The sequence below is a fragment of the Pelodiscus sinensis genome, chromosome 1, assembly GCF_049634645.1.
Source record: "Pelodiscus sinensis isolate JC-2024 chromosome 1, ASM4963464v1, whole genome shotgun sequence".
In the NCBI taxonomy this organism is placed as follows: domain Eukaryota; kingdom Metazoa; phylum Chordata; order Testudines; family Trionychidae; genus Pelodiscus; species Pelodiscus sinensis.
In genome coordinates, this window is record NC_134711.1 from 129,656,567 (window position 1) to 129,676,390 (window position 19,824).

Sequence of the window (19,824 nt, forward strand, 5' to 3'; positions counted from 1 at the left end):
TCCGAGAGTCAGGGCTTTAATGTAAAAGCATGAAGACTGGCGACAGGGAGTGGGTGCAGCTGCATGTGCTTAATGACAGTGCAAAGGGCAGGGGCCTACCCCTCACTGGCCATAGCACCACTTTTGCTGCTCTTCTCCCTTCTTTCTTTTTAGTCCCCTTTTAAGGGAACGCTTCGCTGCCAGTGCCCATTGGTTACTGCTCCACAAAGGTTATTATGAAATGTTCATTTTTGGTGCTGGGCACTTCTCCTACTTTTCTCCCTACCTCTCAGAAACCCCCCACACAATTACCCTCCTGGCACCTTTCCAGAGCGAGGCCCCCCCGCAGCCATAGCGCGCGGCTCTGCCAGCTCCAGACACTAACTCAAGATCAGCGCGCGCGCCTCGCCCCCCCACTATTCGCCCCGGCGCTTCGCCTAATCGGCGTGGCCTATCGCGGCTTCCGTGACTTTGCGCTGTTCGGAGTGCGCGTGTGGGAGCTGCGAACATGGCGGCCGCCAGTGGCTGCCTGTCCTCCTGCGCCCGGCCGGTGCTGCCCCGGCTTTGCGGGGCTCTGGCCGCGGGACCCAGGCCGCTCCTCGGAGCATCGGCTTATTCCACTGCCCTGGCTGTGGGGAGCGGGGGGCCCAGGCAGAGAGAAGGTGAGAGCTGAGCGGGGCCCCGGCCGGCCCCGCCCCCCCCGGCCGCGCTGGGGCCGGGGTCGAGTCTCGGGGTGGCGCCTCCGCCGGACACGCCCTGGCAGCGCTCTACTCGCCCCGCCCCTTCTCGCTGTGTGGCCGCCGAGGGAAGTGGGGGGGTGTAGAACCCCGGGGGCTCAGTCTAACGGTTGCCAGGTATCGGATCGGGGGCGGGGCGTTCCTGCCCTGCTGCAGCCCACGTGGTTCCCATAGTGAGGCTGCCGCCGGCTCCCATTTGCCAGCCTCTGCTGGAACAGCCCTGGCCAGCGCTGGCCTGGACGCCCCCTGGTGGCAGAAACTAGTCCGGGCACCGCAGCGGCCCTTGCCTGAGGGGTTCCCAGGCCACTGCGAACAGGGGCTGCTCCATATGAGACTAGCTCCTGTGGGGCTGGAGCAACCCTCTGCGCGCGGCTGGCAAGGAGTTGCTCCAGCCCCCACCATTTACGAGTTAACCGGTACATTTTACCGGTTCCTGGGGAGCTGTCTCTCCCCCACACACCACTGCCTCTGTGTCAGACACAGCAAAGAAGTGGGGGGGAGGTGGGCAGCAAACCTGACACCTTGTATGCCCTGGCTCCTGAGGATCCAACTACTGCCCCTGCATGTAACCCCAAATTTTTTCAGTGGTTACACAAATACTAGCCTAAGCACATTTTAACAACCCTAACATTTGCTAATGCTGCTTAAGTCTTACTGCAGATACTATTTTTTCTTTCCTGCAGCATGGAGAAGAAGTAGGACCCCACAAATTGCAAAAAATAAACGAGAGGTAAGACATGAAAATGTTTGCATTGAACTTACCTGCAAGACTTTGAAGAGTTTGTATGTATTTTAGTATAGTTGGACCTCCCTGGTTTGGCACCTTTGGGACCTGAGGAGTCCCAAGCTGGTGAGTTTGCTGGACCAGAGGTTGTCAGTGCTGTTCTGCTGACCTCCAGCTCTGCTCCCGAACTCCTCTCTGGGCTGGGGGCTCTCAGTGCTGCTGGGTTCTCTGGCCATCGCCTGCCCTGCTGCCTCTGGGGCTTCCTGAGTTCCTGGATATGGGGTTGCTATCCCCTCTCTCATTGGGAGGCTTCCTACCACTCACTGGGGCTCCCTACCACTACCAGCCCAGCTGGGACTCTGCAGTCCTAGTGGAACTCCTGGCTAGCTCCCTTTCCAGTGCTCTTTAGTCCAGCAAAATCCATGGTCCCACCAGACCACTTATGTTGCTGGACCAAAGAGTCCTGGCTTTGGGACGTTCAATCTGTAATGTAAGCATTAACTGTCCCAATTGCAAATATTTTACAATCTAATCATAAGATGACAAATGGATCCAGATAGTCAGGGCTCGACAAATAATGCAGTCTACTCGCCTGTGGCGAGTAGATTGCAACCCAGAAGAGCCGGGTTCGGGCGATCTGCGCATGTGCAGAACGATCTGTGCATGCTCAGATCGCAGGGCAGCGCGGCTGGCGAGCGGGGCTTGCTGCGGTTTGGCGAGCCCTGCAGATAGTCATGGGAGTACAAGGAAACTATGAAATGCTTTTGGTCAACAGGATAGGCAGCAGTTTCAGCACACCAGGAGCCTGTCTTGGGTTGAGATTTTTGTAGGCATCAAGGCCAAGAGTTTCAAGGAGGGATTTGAAGGAGAAAAATGAAATGGCTTTGCCTGTGTTACAGCAAAGAAGATTTATTCAAATCAGTGACTTAAATTACCAGTTTTAATTGTGATTTATATTAAGGATGTTAAGAAGCGAGTAATTGATTTAATCATGTAGTTGATACAATTTGTAGCAACTGACTACATGATGAGTTGGTAAGGGGCCCCACTGCAACTGTGCAGATTAAATGTAGTAGGAGCTGGGTGTGCAGGCAGCCCAGCTCTTACTACATTTAAAATGCAGAGCCACAGTGGGGGGAGGTCCAGGACAACGCACAAACCAGGACTGGGCTGTCCCAGCTTGCACTGAGTCCTGGACTCCTGGACCTCTGCCTTTTAAATGTAGTAAGAGCCAGGCCCACCACAGACAAGAGCTACTGCCATGAAGCAGCCTCTGCATGCGGTGTGCCCAGGTTTGAGGCAGACAGGGGCCCCTCTGTGGGAGGTGGAGCAGCCTCTGTCTTCAGTGAGCTCGGACCCACTTCGGATAGAGGCTGCTTCACAGTGGCCTCCTCTACCTCTACCCTCCCCCTGCTCCTGCTTCGCCCTCCCCTGCCTTGCCGCTGATACAGAGGCGGTGGGGAGGGAAGGGGAGGATGCAAGTAGTCAACAAGATTAACTGATTAGCCTAGGTTTATCGGTTAATCATCTAGTTGATTACTCATTGACAGGGCTCGACAAATAATGCAGTCTACTCACCCATGGCGATCCGTGCATGCGCAGAACGATCTGTGCATGCACAGCTTGCCGGACAGCGTGGCTGGCGAGCGGGGCTCACTGCGGTTTGGCGAACCCTGCTCATTGACATTCCTAGAAGGGATGTGTTGCAGAGATGTTATGCTGAGGAATCCATAAGTCTAGACGTAGCCTAGATGTAATTGTATTGAGTGCATGCATTGCCTACCCAAGGTACTCAGAGTTAAGATTACACTTAAAATAAATCCATATGTGTTGAAGTGTGACCTTTATTCTGAGTTGTCTGTATTTGTAGAACTTGATTTTAAGATAATTACATTAACTGTCCTGTCTTTGACAGTAAACTACAGGGGCTATGTCTACACTGTGCATTCTTGTGCAAAAATATATGCAAATGAGGCGTGGTGATGAATGTCATCACACCTCATTTGCATACCTAATGAGCCGCCATTTTGCACAAGGGGCTTTTGCTCATAAAGGATCTGTCTACACGGCTCCTTCTTGTGCAAAACCCCCCTCTTGTGCAGTAGCCGTTCTTCCTGAAAATAAGCAGCAGAATGGCTCCTGTGCTAGAGGGGGGTTTTTGCGCAAGAAGGAGTAGTGTAGCCAGCTCCTTCTTGCGCAAAAATAGTGGTTCACTAAGTACGCAAATGAGGTGTGGCGATATTCATTGCTGCACCTCATTTGCATATCTTCTTGCACAAGAATGCGCAGTGTAGATGTAGCCCGGATGTATACTCTCAACAGTAACTCTGCCTGATCATGCTTTTTTTATTTTGAAAAACACAGGAAATTCCCAGACAAAAAAATCATGAAATAATCAGAAATCCAAAGATATCTATATAGTATAGCTTGCAAAACTTTATACACACACACCTTCTTAAGGGCAGACTCTTTGACATACCAAAGCAGCCAGAATACAGCAGCCAGTTAAGCAGATTCTACAGCTGCTTTATAAAGCAGAGCAATGTAAAGCAGCCAACGTACACTGGTGAATCTGGAGATTAATTTGCAATTGACTGCTGGCCAGCTGGTTATTGGTAAGGATCAATCGGTAACCGGTTACCCGTTTACATCTCTAGAGTCCAGTCTCATTCCTACTACTCAATCATTACAACCAATAGAGTTGTAGAATGCAAACTCTCTAGAGCCTGTGGTGGTTTATTGGGTTATATCTGTCACATTGGCCTTGTTTGTTTTTAAGTTTTTAATTCAAAGTAAATACATTCTAAGAATTTGTTCTGTGCTCAGAATAAGGGTGTTAAGATCATGAGGATACATTGTGTTTTTCATACAAAACAAGGATAAACTCACCGTTAACGGTGGAGTTATGACCAGTGCCGTAATCCATTGGAAACAATGCTGCGAAGATCATATTGTTGATTTATCAGAACACCTTCTCTGTGTCCTCCTGCTGGCTTCCCCTTCTGCACAGCATCAAGTGTAATTTTTTTGTCTTCATTTTTAACGCTTTTCATGGGCTTTTCTTATCCCGTCTTATAGTATCTGCTGAGGTACAGAATTCTACATCTGCTTTGCAAGTGATGGTGGCCTACATCACCCCTCTGTTTAAATTTTTGAAAGTGCATTCAAGCTTTCTTCCAAGCTGCTTTTCATGCAAGGAAAGAACTCCCTATATAAATATGTGCTTAGCCACTTCATCGGTGGCCTTCAAATCTTCTTAATCTCTTTTGTGTCATGAGGTTGACACAGTTGTGACCTCTTGAGTTTTATGGTGACCAGCAGTATTCCCTGTAAACAGTGCTTCGACAGCCATCCGGGAAAGATTCAAAAGCTGTCCACCTGACTAGCACAGTGCCCACAGCCAGCAGCATGGTGCATGTCCGCACATGTTTCGGTACATATGATATAACAAAATGTATTAAGCACATGGATGGGTTAGCAGGAGCATTGGTGGCCAGTATTCTCATTGTTATTCCATGCTCTTTTTTCTGTTTGTATCCATTTGTCTCATCTTTCCAGTGACATAGTAAGTTCTTTGAGGCGGGGTGGTCTCTTTATTATGTTTGTATGGTGCTTGACACAGGGGGTCCCTGATTCATGATTGGAACTCCTGGGGCACTATTACAGTACAAATAATATATAATTAATTCTACACCCAAACCACTTTGGGGATATTGTGGTCTAAAACAAGTGTTTAAAAAAATCAAGTGGACATCAGTTAAATTTTCTGTATTTTAATTAACTCCTGATTCTAGATGGTTCTATGGGAATGTAGTCTTGGGACTTTTCAGAGTGCCGACGGTGTGTCTATCTGAATCTTTAGACACCTAAATAGCTTTCAAAATCTGTCCCAAAGAGCTCACGTTTAAGATTACTTGGTCATGTTTATGAACTTATAACAAAACTTGGGGAGACCAGACTTAACTTTCCTAATACTTTTAGAATACAAGTGAAGGGAGGGGAGAGGAGGGGAGGGGAAGAGAAGAGGAAGAACCTTTCTGAGAACTTCATAAGGAAATCACAAAGGGTTTTTCTTTTTTAAAATTCCTTTGCATGTCACCTTTAAACTTTTCCCAGAATGAAATAAAATGTGATATAGAATATTATTTGAGTTTGACTCATCTTCACTTTTTACATTTGAAGATTTGAAATCAGATGAGCGCACACAATACCTCAGGTTAAAGAGAGACTTTCTTAGAGTGAGCCTAGTTTTTTTTTCTATAACGTTGTGAATGTAGTTTGATTAAAAATGATATGTTTGTATGATAGAACACATGCTCTACATTTGAAAGGGAATTTAGGAAACACTTACCACAAAAGTATCTTTTCTTAAAACGCAACAGTAACCTTAGCAAAAAGCATCCCTGGAAGTTACTGTCCTATAACCACTCAATTATTCCTGACAACATCCTTCACTTTGACTTTTAATGATACTGACCCCCCCCATCTAATTAGCATCACTTATAATTTCTTTAGCCAGGAACTCCTAGAACTGAAAAGATGGCTGTTGATCAGGATTGGAGTAGTGTTTATCCAACTGCAGCAGCATTTAATCCTTCTTCAGTCCCTCTTCCCATACGAATGGGCTATCCTGTGAAGAGAGGAGTACCTCCACCAAAAGAAGGCAATTTGGAGCTAATAAAGGTAGGACAAATCACACTAGTCTTTTTGTATAACTTAGTCTTATTCCAACTCTCCCAAGACCAATGATTTGCAGTATGGCTTGATTTTTCCAGAGAGCACTTCATACTTGTTAAATATATTGTGTGATAAATATAATATAACTGCACCCAAGTAGCAAATGAAGTGAATTAGATGAGCTATATCAGTTTAATTCCTATGATTCCTTAAACTTGCATGTATTTAAGGTCTGGTCCTGGTGCTTTAGTTTCATAATTTACTAATATCAATAAAACGTGCTAGGGTAGAAGTGAGACGGGAAACTTGTTTACTTCTCTCATTGCAATCTCCCATCACAAACTTTGTTTAAAGAGAATAAATAGTAAAAGCGTAGTCAGCCTTTGTTTATTCATCAAGTTATTGTCTAGTCAAGAGTGCCTTCAATTTTAAGTTTACGCAGTAGTTAATTTATGAGCAAAGGTGTTACAAAAAATCAAAATTATTTATTTCAGATCCCCAACTTTCTCCATCTGACTCCCCCAGCAATTAAAAAACATTGTGCAGCTCTTAAAGGTGAGTTTTATCTTTTCTTTAAAACAGCTTAAATTTTCCACTGAAACTATCCTGGTAAATAATTACACCACAGTGTGGCAGGATAGGAAGACTCACGTACAAAACTGGCTGCTTGTCAGATTTATCTCTCAGTATTTTCCAGTACCATTTTTGTCCCATTGATTAATATGGCTTATTTCACATGAGTCTATATATTTTTTTCCAACTCTCTCAGAGAGTTATGGTTTGTTTTCTCAAGAAAACAGGCCACTGGGAGGCTTAATGAGTTGCTCTGGGTTGTGATGTATTCAGTATGGGTATGTCCACACACAATTTTTATTTTGGGAGAAGGATGCAAATAGCAGTGCACATTTGCATACTTCCTCCAAGGTGTTTTTTTGGAAGATGCTCTTCTGATATTTACCTGTGTCTACACGTGGCTGAATTTTTAAATAAACCCCTATTTCAAAGACTCCTTATTCCTCCTACAATTAGGTTTACAGGGGTCTTTGAAATAGGGGTTTATTTCAAAATTTGACCACGTGTAGATGTGGGTAAATACTGGAAGAGCATCTTCCGGAAACAAAAACCCGGAGGAAGTATGCAAATGCATAGCACTATTTGCATCCTTCTCCCAAAATAAAAATTGTGTGCAGGCATACCCTATGCTAGTGAGATTGCTTTGCTCTTGTGTTGAGCTCATTTATGCAGGGAAATGGATAATTAAATATCTCTATGAGAATGGGGCTCAGATATGACTCAAGTCTATAGAAGGCTAGGACTTTGTTTATGTACAGTGTTTTGTTGCAGTAATACTGTTGGTTGGGGTGTATATTTTTTAAAAACGATAACCCTTTTCTGGTATGACATTCACACAGTGTGAGTTACACTGATTTAACTGTCCCAATTCAACTATACAGCTGTTAGGCCTGAGAAAAATATTTGGAAGAGTTGAGATCTATTGTATAAATTTTCCAGGTGGGATTGTGCAGCAGATAAAATGTAACAATATTCTTGGATGCTCAAATAATGACTAAGGCCAAGAGTGGGTTTTTGTTTTTGGGGGGTGGGTTGGTTGGTTGTTGGGTTTTTTTTGGTTTTTAGTGTATGTGCATTAGTTGTTTTGGGGGGTTGGGTTTTTTGCTTTTTGAGAAGTGCAACCTATTTTCTTCCAGAAAGATCTTCCCATAGATATCCATGTCTGTCAGTTTAAAATTGGTTACTGCATTATTTTCTGTTGGTTCCACAGCTTTAAATTGATTGAAAATTAGAGCTAATGCAGGATGTAGCAGTTCCTTCATAGGTGGAATTTCATGTCAGAGCATGTTATACTGGTGCTGTAGAATCTCTTCCAATAAGTTTCCAGCTGGAATTTGAACTGGTTTTAAATTTATAGATCCCTAAATAGTTTAAAACCTGGTTACTTGAGAGCTCCATGCTTCTGTTCCCTACCTCTGAGATCAATAAAGACATTTCAAGGGGGGAATCCTCTGTGTATAGAAAAGAGGCACTCTCACTGCTTACTGGGCTCTTAGAAGACATTTAGGGGTAAATTAGCACTGAACAACAGCACAGAATACTAAGAGCCAGGACTGGTAGTTGTACTTATGGGACCACAGGAAATTTGACCACACCAATGATAAGTGGACATCTGGCTAACTAGAATTATGCCAGACCACAAATGTTGCCCAAATAGAGAGGTTTGACCTGTATAAGTAAGTTCTCAAATACTTTTGAAATGGGAAAATAGTTTCCCGCCCAGCTCTGCTGTTAACTTTGAGGATGATGCAAAGCCCATTTTGTCTTCTGAATATCTGAAACAACTTCTTCTAGCTAGCATATAGATGAGCTGATTTCAGAAGTGAAGAAATATTGTTGTACTGGTGGTTTTAAGCCAATTAACAGCCTTGCTGTTTCCATTGTGCAAGGAAATGTGGTTTCCATATACAATATGAAATCTTAGTTCTAAATAGAGTAAATTTATAAAAACTGTTCTTAGCAGAAGGATCACAGTATTACTTGACTTTTGTATTGCTTAGATTTCTGCACGGAGTGGCCAACTGTATTGGACAGTGATGAGAAATGCGAGCAGCATTTTCCTATTGAAATTGACACAACAGATTATGTTTCAGCAGGACCTTCTGTTCGTAATCCCAAAGCAAGAGTAGTGACTTTAACAGTAAGTACTATATTTTAATAAAGAGCAACCATTTTAATAAAGAGCTCTTTCAAGAAGTGTCGCAGTTGAAACTCAAATAAAAGGCAGTAGTGTATTTTCTGTAGAGAGCAACACCTGGAACCTCATTCACAGTAGTATGACCTGTATGGTATATTTTATTTTAATAACAGAAATGACTTCAAGATAGATAAAGCCAAAATCTTAGTTATTCCTAGGGTTATGAAATCTTATTGAAGTAGTCTCTGACCAATGACTGATATGTTATGGGCCTGATAGTAGTATTAGCTAGAGATGTTAGTGGCTAGATGGATAACCATTTAACCTATAAACTCTGGCTACAGGACTGTTAGCCACAACAAATCTCTTCCTGTCCCCGCCTTCCCCAGGTGCTGTGCATTAAAACTTGGACTGGCAGGCTAGCTCAGTCTCAGCCCGCTGGTCCAAGTTATAAATGAAGAGCACACAGGGGAGCCGTGTGCCACCTTGTGCTGATGCCTCTAATACAAAGTCAGCAGTGTGGAGTGTTAGGCAGGAGCCAATGTGTGTAGGATTTGGTTTAAAAACTAGCTCCCGCCTGTCGCCTCTGTATCAGAAGAGGGATTTTTAAACCAGCTCCCACCAGCCACCCTGCACTACTGCATCTAATACAGGGGGCTCCCTAGGATTGGGACCTGGAGTGTACTGGCTGCTGGCCCTGCCCTGCATCGAATAATCATGTAACTTCTAAGAATTGGTGCAGTTACACGATTATTAACTAAAATTATTTTTAACATTCCTAGTATTAGCATATCTTTTAGGACCCTTTAATACTTTTGCATTATTTTATTTGTTTGCTATAACTGAGACTTATAATGAGAAGCACTATCATGGTGAGTTAATTTTGTGTAGTGGCCCTGAAAATCTGTGTAACAGCTTTCTAATTAATCTCTCATGCCTTCTAATTGAATGTCATCAGGTTAATGTGCTCTGACTCATGTGATGCTCATTATTAATTTGATAGAATGTGGTAGTAACAAAAGCTTGGACTGGAACTGTTCCCAAGAACAGAAATCTAGTCCTAGGAGTATAGTCATTTGAGGTATTTTATCCTTTGCCTTAAAGGTGGCTTATATTGTGGAAAAGAGTTACAGTAAAACACACAGCCTGTGATAATATAATCTGCTTGATATTTACCACAGAAATGTCAGAATATAAAGTAACACTTGGTTTTCCTGAAGGACTCCTTGGAGGACTAGAGCATCTGGGTGATGACTCAAGCATGAACAGAGAGGGCAGAATGAGCAATTGTCAAAGTACTTTAATCCACCTGTGTTTTGGGAATTTGATATCTAGGAGTTCACAGAAATAAAACAGTTATTGATTTCCATACCTTAACTCGTGAATCCTCTCCTAGGGTAACATGAACAATGTAATCTTGCTTGGATTGAGGATAGCGGAAATAGGAGGTTTTATGTTCCCCTGGGACCTTATATTAAGGATGTTAACTAGCAGTTAATTTACTAGTCAAGTAGTCTATGGAATTTCCATCGACTACTCAACTAGTTGATAGGCACTTCTGCAGTCCTCCTTTGAAATGTACAAGAGTCCCCAGCGTGGGCTCTTGTGCATTTCAAAGTGGAAGCACCCTCATGGAGCCCAGGGTCAGCAGGGGACTCAGTCCCCCGATGACCTCAGACTCCATGGTGCACTGCCAATTTGAAATGGCACACGGAGCCCGGGGTCAGTTGGGGACTTCCCAGACAGATCCCAGGTTCCGCGGAAATGCTGTGTGGAGCCCAGGATAAGCTGGGGAGTCTCCAGCTCACCCAGGGCTCCGTGCAGGGCTGCCAATTTGAAACGCCAAGGCGTCTTTGCAAAGGAGCAACACCACACAGCTGATCCTAGGATCAGCTGTGCAGGACTGCCGCTTTGAAGTATGCCCTCTTCTCTCCCCTCTCTGCCCCCTTTGCTGCCTCTTAGGTGATAGAGGCAGGAAGGGGATGGATCGACTAGTCGACTGACTATCCGATGAGCATTTGCTTATCGGATAGTCGACTATTCGACTAGTCCTTAACATCTTGTATTTTAATTTTTTATATATATATTTTGTTTTTAAAATGTTGTAAGATGCCTTGAATATTTTAAATAGAGAGGGCAGAGTAAAAATTTTATAGTGTTACTTTCTCCTCTACTATATTATTTTGTTTAAAAGTAGTCTTAAAAAACTATTCTGATATGTCAATGTTCCTAATATAGTTATGACTTTCTTAATATTCTAGGACCTATAATTATATTAAAACAGAATTAAGTTTGTGAGTAATAAGGGGAGGATATTAAAAATATTTGAGGTATTGTAATTATCATCAAAAAATCAAGTGTTAAAAATGAAGGTGATTGAATCAGTTCATGCATTGAGGTTTTTTCTTATCTGAGGTAGAAATGCACAGTTCAGGCATACATATAACTTAAGCTCTACCTTGTAACGTCCTATAGTAATCATATGATTGAGTAATTTCAGGGTTTTGTGCTTCCAGATCAAAATAAACTGATTTTTTTTTAAGGCGTGTAAGACTTTTTTTGCATGTTGCCCTTGTGTTGCCATTGCAAGGGGGAGTTTTGTTTTTATTGGATGCCTTTGTGTACATTTCTTACATTAATATTTTGAATTTCTTAAGTATAATTGTGAACTCTCAATTTCTTGGGTTTGTAATGGTTTTCAAGAAATCCTCCTAAACAGTAAGAACACGAAATTCGGTATACAGCTTCCTCTTATCATAACTTAAAGCAAGGCAAGGGTTTGGATGTGCCTGAAATGGAATTGATTCTCATAAAACCATACAGAAAAAAGACAGTTCCCTGCCTGATGACCAGGGGCTGGCTGTTTCCCCCACCTAGGACTGCCCCAATCCAAGCCTCCTCTTCCGTCCCCCTAACCCTCCCAGGTGCCCTATATTGAAAGGCAGGGGTTGCTGAAGCCACTTTCCCAATGCACTAAAGAACATTGCAGGCTGTTCCATTTATCAGGGAGTGAGGGGGAAGTGAACAGTTTGCTGCATTCCTCACTCTGGCTAGAAAGTGCAAGGGGCAGACATACTTGGACCTGGGACCTGCCCCAGCCAGGTTCATGTACTCCTGCCCTGGCTGTACCTGCTAGAGCTGTAGTGGCCATGGAGAGACACTTCTCACCTGGCCCCAAGCTGCTGTGGTGAGAGTAGGTGTGTAAACAGATAAGCAACAACTTATCAGTTTCCATTACAGTTATACTCTTCACCAGCATGTGCGCTGCAGGATCTGTAGTATAAGGTTTATACTGTAGTGCCCACAGAGCATGTAACCATTAGGATTTCTAACAGTTACACAGTTAACCTTTTAACTATGTGGGTTTGGGTGGCTTTTTTTTAACATCCGTAGGTGAAAGCAGGCTGGAGTAGTTCTTTCTCCCTGGGACAGCCTGCATTCTTAACTTGTCATACTCAGCCCCACTCCTGAGCAATGATTTAAATGAAGTCTGTACATTTTCATTTTATTTCCAAAGAATGAAAATTGAGATAAGAACCTGAGCAATGCAGGGTACGTTTTCTATTCTGTTGTAAAGCAGAGGTCCTGGGGTTGTGCGACATAATGCAGAAAATGTCTTTGACCCCTCTCTATTTTTGTGAAATCAGCTTAGTACTGTTGAAAAGTACTTTATTAAAAACCCAAAGAGGTGGTCTCATTTTTCAGCCTGATTTTGAGAATTGCCTTTGTGGCTGAGATACTAGCCTTTGTCTGAGACCCCCCCAGCAATGGTGGTTTGCTGTAATGGTGGTTGTATGATAAGGATAGCTCCATTAATTACTTTTGAAGATAGCAGAGTTCTGTAATCCCACAGAAGAGCCTTCAGATTATATTAATGTTACATAGTCATTCACTTTACCTCTGAGCTATCCACCTGCCCGTTAGACACAAATTGCTACATTTGTGAACTGGAACTGAATTTGACTTGTCCATAACTGAAATGGTTTAGTACTTTTACAAATTTACATTACCAATAGATTTTATTACTGGAGCAGTGCTAAGGGGTTAAAAAAAAGCTTCAGTGGCCAAAGAAAATGTAACCTTCTGTTAGTCCAAGTTCGTGTTGTGGCACTACATATGTCCAGTAGCAACATGCTAATAGAGGATGATTTTTAGCTAACAGGAGTATTGTGACTGATTTTAAAGACAGATGTATGAGGACACATACTTTTACCTTCAGACAGACACAGAAACTCTCTCTGTGTGTCTTCCCCCCTACCCATCCCCCCAACACATACTGTCGTATTTTACTGAAATCTGTATCTTCTGATACTAGCATGGATATCTTGATAGGACAGCGTGTGAATATTTATTATTAGTATTCAACCAAAAAAAGGAGTAAAATTGAAACAGCTAGCCATATGAGGGACTCTTGTACATTTCAAAGGAGGAATGTGAAGGTGCCTCTCCACTAGTCAATGGAAGTTCCATCGACTACTCAACTAGTCCATTAACCACATTTTAACACTCTTAGTCTGAAAGTACAGGTTTCAAATTCATGCGAAGAGAATGTACAGTTGCATGTGACAAAACTTCTTTTGGTTTTGTTTTCTAGACCAAGGTTGGGCAATCATTTCTGAGCAGGGGCCACTTTAAAAAAATTTTAAGTAGTCACAGGCCACCCTGGAAGGGGCAGGGCCTCAGATGAAAGGGGCAGAGCTTGGGATGGAAGGTGGGAGCCCTTTAAATAGAAGCAATTGAAAGGGCTCACTTGTCCCTGGCTTCCAGGAAACAGGCTAGCATGGGGCCGGAACTGTGAGCTCTTTCAGTTTCTTCGATTTTAAAGGGCTTGTGCATGCCGGGTGGCTGCCAGCCAACACAGCTACCCAGGCAGTGTGAGCCCTTTAAATAGAAACATTTAAAAGGGCTCGCAGCTCCGGTGCTGTTAGAGCATTGCCAGGGAGCTGGAACTTGGGAGACTTTTTAACTGCTTCTATTTAAAGAGCTTGTGCCTTCCCCGCACCTGCCAGGCAACGGGAAGGTACGAGCCCTTTAAATAGAAGCAGTCAAAAGGGCTCATGTGGCTTCGGCTCCCAGGCAACACGCTAAGGGATGGGGCCTGGAACAGCCGTGTGTTCAGATGCGGCCCGCTGAGTGGCTTTTGCCCATCCCTGTTCTAGATGCTTGTTAATGTAATAGACAGAACCTTCCTTCACAGAGAATTTACGGTTTAAAATAAAATCTGTAAATTGTGGAGCGATATGCAAAAAATACAGATAATCCACTTTTAGGTGATTTATCAGGCATTTTGATTCTGATGTCACATGCTACAGGTTAGGGATGTAAGCGACTACCTGATAAGCCTATGCTTATTGGGTAGTCGAGTCACGACTGGACTAGTCACTCCCTTCTCCCCACTTCGTTGCCTCTGTATCAGAGGCACTAAGTGGTGGGGAGCAGGAACCAGTGCTGGGGAGATCTGGCTTAAAAACTAGTTCTCCCCAGCATCATCTCTGTGGGGGACAGGGGAGGCAGAGACTCAGTGGGGAAACTGTGTAAGCAGGGACCAAAGCAGTCTCCACTCGTATGGGGTCCCAACTACTGTGCCTCTCCCTTTGAAATATGCAGGCAGATCTTGTCCATTTCAAAGGAAGAGGTGCAGCAGGATAGCAAATGTCCACCTTATTAGCTAATCGAGTAGTCGATGGAATTACTCAGTTAGCTGAGTAATCAAAATTTAACATCCCTACTACAGATTGAACCTCTCTAGTCCAGAACCCTTGGGACCTGACTGATTCCAAACGAGAGAATTTTCTGGACCGTGGGAGGTCAATATTGTCTAGCAGCATTACCAGTACTTCCACTGCTTACTGGCCTATTGAGGACATTTAGGGGTAAAGTAGAGCTAAATATCATAGAACACTAAGAGCTAAGACTGGTGACATATTGTTTTAAATCATAAGATCTTCAGAACAGATTACAAAGCTTGTTGTGTATTTTTATTTCATTGTCAAGTTTTTTTCTGTGCCTCTAAGGATTATAGACTTGATGCAGGAACTACTGGGGAAAATTCTTTGACCTGTATTATGTAGCCTATATGATCTTTACTAGCTGTAATATCTGTGGATATCTTTGATTCATGCTTGTATTTGCCAGCTGGGTTATAAAAATTCCCCCAAATGTTGTGGTATTTTACAGTGGGTCTGTTTTAGTGCCCTTCTATACTTGTTTAGATGCTTAGGACAAACACTTTTTGAAACACCTGAGTAATGGTCTTAATGATTTGCCGAAGAGACCTGTGGTTTATTTCCTCTGCATCTAGATAAAAGGAGAGAAACTGACCCCAAAACTCTTCGTTGTCATATGATCTCTTATCTATATTTTATCTATATTTAAGTTTTTTTGACAAGTAGTGGCTTTGAAGAGAATTCTGTGAACGCACATCTTTGAATTCCTGGCTTTTAATTCCTCAGTAAAAAATACTGTTTAATTCTAAAAACATTTTGAGTATGCATGCGCATTGAATCTGCAAAATAACTAAAAATGTTTCTTCTTGTACTTCAAGGTTAAGCTTTCCAGCTTGAACTTGGATGACCATGCAAAGAAGAAGCTCATTAAACTTGTAGGAGAGCGGTACTGTAAGGATACAGATATGCTTACTATTACAACAGACAGGTATGGTAACTTGAGAAAAATGTGCTCTTGGCTTATTGGAAAGTAGCAAGGGCGGTATTACTAATATACTGAATTTTAAAAGAATAAGACTATAACCTTGGTATCTTAGACAATGTTAATTTTTAGCCTTTTAATAAAACAGATTCTAACATCCAAGGCTTTGAATGAAAGCTATTGCTCCATCAGCAAGGCTTTCTATACTGGCCAAAGGAATACTATTCAAACTCTTGTTTATAAAGTGCTTTGAGATGGGTTGAGCATGAAATGTACTAGAGCAAGTTAAACTCAGTTTTTCACATAAGGGCTCTTCCTCTGTGGAAAGAGTACAAGCAAAAGTCCTGGGACATTTTACCCTTCTCTTTCATGTTCCTTAGTCATTTAGATGGATGCAGAAAGTGGTTCAATTGAGTGCAGTCCCTGCTACTTTCTATGGTTAAACAACTTACCTAATGGTATAGGCTTGTGTTTGAAACTGCAAAGTAAAGACTTGTCTTGGTAGGAATTTTGCCTAATGAGTTCAAGTAGCAATTCTTTGAGTGATTGTAGACATGTATTCCACTCAGGTGTGTACACACGCAGTGCATCAGAGCTAGATAAATTAACCTAATAGTGCCTGTAGGAATGGTGCTCCTGTCCTCTGACCCTCTGCTCCTCCCTAGACTATTTAAGGGTTGTGTCACCCTCACCCCTTCAGCTCAGGCTTTCTGGTATTTAATTATATACAGTTAATGGTTATATCCTAGGAAATGCCCTCATTGGTGTTCAAACTTTCTGTCATGTGAGATGAAGATCCTCAGTAACGATGCCCCTTCACCCTCACGTGCTGCTTGTTGCACCTGGGAGAAGAGCATGTTACAGAAAGGTGCTCCATCTACAAAGAGATTTAAAAAGAGACTGGGGGTGAAGCAGTCCTCTTGAGGCCCACTTTGGTAGTGGAAGACCTCCATACATCATCCAGATTCATGCTCTCCTTCAGAGCTGAAACGAGATTAGTGATGTTAAATTCTTGGCAATAAACTTTCGGAGAATATTCTCAAGAATGTTCTTGAGAATATTCTCCAATGCGAGAATTTTTGAGAATTTTCTCTTAAATACTTGTTAAATAGTTTTTAAAGAATTTTACTATTTATAATAATGTCTTTCTTTAATAAAACTTCAAGAATCATGAAAGTTTCCAATTGTTAAAATGAAAATTCGTGAAAGTAAAGAAAAAAGGCAGAGGTTTAAATTCCTAAAACTTTTAGTACAGATCTTCTGTTGCAGGATACAAATATTTTTAACCTTCTGGATTGAATACAAGTCTAATCAGAATCTGCACTTTCCAAATCTGACTCGTATATTTCTATCTCTTCTTCTTCCTCATACATATCCTCTTCTTCGACTTCTTCTTTTTCTTCAGCATCATCAATTTCTTCTTCCTCATTTCTCTGGTTATGTTTCCTTTTTTCTCTTGGGGATTTCAACGGAGCATCATTTAGGTTTTTAAGAAGCTTTATATTGTGGGCTGTGAATGTCAGCTTGCCTACCCTTTCTTGTGTTAACTTGCTTCTTTTTGCATTATGAATGATACTGTAAGTACTGAAACTTCTTTCAGTTGCTGTTGGTGGCATATTCAAAATGTTGATTGCTGCTTTTTCTAATTTTGATCCATAGCAAATACCTTTCCGCCATGTTACTGCATCTACTGAGCCAGCTGATTGGGTTACATGTGATTTTGTTTTTAGCACAATACTCTGCAAGCTCTGCAATGACTTTTGCTGAGTGATCAGTGCGATACATTCTTGTGACTCATTTATCGATGAATTCAGTTCCTTGTATTTGTTCATTTCTAGTAAGGCACTCACCATTGAATTTTGGATCTAGAATATTTGCAGCATTTTGAATGTCTTTTAGAGCCATATCTTTTCTTTTTTCAAAACTTTTCCTCACATCCTGTTTTTCTTATTTGGTAAATGGAAGCGATTGCTTAATGATCACTTAATTCCCTGAAACATTCAGGAACTTTGCTCATTTTTGGCTGGTCAGATTCAAGCAGCGTAATCCGTTTAACAACAGGACTTATCAGTGTATGCAGTTTAGACCCGTACCCAAAATATATCTTCATCCAGGATTGAATTCCTGGTACGTTTGCTCAGTTTAGTCTGTAAATCTTCATGGACAGCAAGGCATTTTAAGACTTTTTTTAATTTCAATAAGCTTTTCAAACAATATAAAAAGCTGCTGCTTTTGTTGTGCTCTTTGCATCATCTGGTCATAGAGTTATCTTGTGCATCAGCATCGTATACCATACTGCCTAAGAGTTTAGAGTTGTTGTTGATATCTGTTTTGTTGCTGTGGGATTCTTTAGTATTGCTTTTATTTCTGCAGACTGTGACTGTCGTTTATTCCAATATATAGTGAAAAGTGCGATGCTTCTTTTGGTGTTCATTCACATCGATACTGATGCCATCTCTATATTGGTTTTTCTTGCCCTCTCAGGGAGGCCCCTCCAGTACCACCAGCCAATTTCCAGGCATGTTCATTTTGAGTTGGGGATGTCGTCGTCTTCATAGCACAACCCTAGGAAGCTCTCAATCTTCCTCCAGTCATTATCAGTACTGAGATCAACACCCTTCCTGGAGTAGAGATGGGGCATCTGTCCTCACATGTAATAGCCATTCTTACCCTTATTCCCAATAGTTTGCTTGGAATTCTTTGTGTTCCTTAGCGTACATGGTCCTGTTCGAAGTAGTCCAGGAGAAGGTTGCCAGTTCGGGGTAAAATATTTCTTCCTGGGCCATCTCTATTAGACACAATTTGAGGTTGTTTCTCTTGAGCTGGTTCATCCTGATGGTCTCATGCAAGAGCTTTCAGTGGCCCCATCCCCTTCTGCTTCCTGGTGACCTTACAATCCTGGACAGTTCTTCACCTGCACCTGAGGATTTTGAGTTATACCAGGGCTTCTTGAAGCACATGGCTTCCACTTTCTACATTCTCCTGAATTTGTGCAGGAGAACACCTAATAAATTGCTGGATATTTTCCAGTTGTTAGTTCCAGCTGCTAAATGAAGCTTTCTTGGAGCTGCAAAGTCTTTGTGGAATAAACCTGTTTCATTACCACTTACAGCAAAGCTCTTTGGAAAAGTGTGTTATGTTCTTTTTCAGGGCTTTGAGTGATTCTGTCCCCGTCCAGTTTTTAGCTTTCTTCTTGCAACAACATTAATAACAGATCATGACTGGGCTGATCTTCTAAGTCCACCAGCAGGGACAAAGAATCTAAGAAAATGGGCTTGATGAAGAGAAAAATGTACACAACTCATTATTATAACTCATTATTCTAACAACTCCTTATTATAACTACATGTTGAAAATCAGCAAGTGCTGTTATTTATCTAAATATGTAATCTGTTGTGTTGCTATGTTCAAACACCCAGATAAGTTGCTATGTGTTCTGTGTTACGTTAATTGTCTGCTCTACAGGGTTAGTGGAAATTAAACCTTTGTGACAAAACTGTTTCTGCTTTCAGAGACATGACTCCAGATGAACAAAAAGAGCAGATTGTGTTCCACAGCCATGCTCACAGAAGAAATTCTGTCCTGGTTTAAAAACCTCTTACCTGGAATTGGAAGTGATTTAAAATTAAGCTAGCTTAGTGAGTTGAGGGTAGAAGTTAGAGCCCAGGCTCCAGTTTAACTCCAGTTGTCAGCTATGTATTTTGTCAGCTATCTTCTGTTTTGATAGAAGAACAGGCAGATTCTTCTGCAATTGACAGGGAAAGAATCCTAGATTCTCAGTGCATAGAATCATGGGCTATGCCCCCAAACATACCCGGGTGAGTGCAGAAACAGAGGACACAACAGTGCAGGTAGGACTGTTGTTATGGTCCTACTTACACCCTGGCAAGGCTACCAGGTATCCAGATCCAGTTGCCAATTACCTACATTAACTGTGCAGTGAAGAGCACTCCACTCTTCATCTCTGACAAAGCCATATCTTTGTTACCTGCAAGGAACAGGTTGGCCACAGTATCCTTTCTCATGAAGAAATTTTAGTCCCTACAATCCCTTTGTCATCAGTTAGCCTCCTTGCTCCTTGGTAGTCCTGTGATTCACTTGTAGGCATCCTATTTCTAACACAGAACTCCTCTCCTGTTTATTTCCCTTAATTGTTTTTCCAGAATTCCCTCTTGGCTTTCTTACTTTTTCCCTACCATAGTTGGGATTTTTATATTGGCTTCATTTCAGCTGGATTTCAGTTTTGAAGGATACCTGCTTTTGCCATGTAATCATAGCGTGATATGAGGTTTTTTCCTGGGTGTATGTGGGGTTTTTTTTGTTTTGTGTGTGTGTGTTTTTTTTTTTTT

General features: G+C 42.2%; 1 protein-coding gene across 1 annotated transcript in view; it reads left to right on the forward strand.

The window, feature by feature from the left end:
* Positions 1 to 463: 463 nt before the first annotated feature.
* Positions 464 to 19,824, forward strand: part of MRPS35 (mitochondrial ribosomal protein S35) — a 34,619-nt gene continuing 15,258 nt past the window's right edge. The window contains exons 1-6 of the mRNA XM_006121804.3: positions 464 to 641; positions 1,400 to 1,446; positions 5,956 to 6,123; positions 6,612 to 6,672; positions 8,691 to 8,830; positions 15,372 to 15,481. Of these exons, the coding sequence (XP_006121866.3) occupies positions 488 to 641; positions 1,400 to 1,446; positions 5,956 to 6,123; positions 6,612 to 6,672; positions 8,691 to 8,830; positions 15,372 to 15,481 (680 nt within the window). The 5' untranslated portion in view covers positions 464 to 487. The remainder of the gene's footprint in view (positions 642 to 1,399; positions 1,447 to 5,955; positions 6,124 to 6,611; positions 6,673 to 8,690; positions 8,831 to 15,371; positions 15,482 to 19,824) is intronic.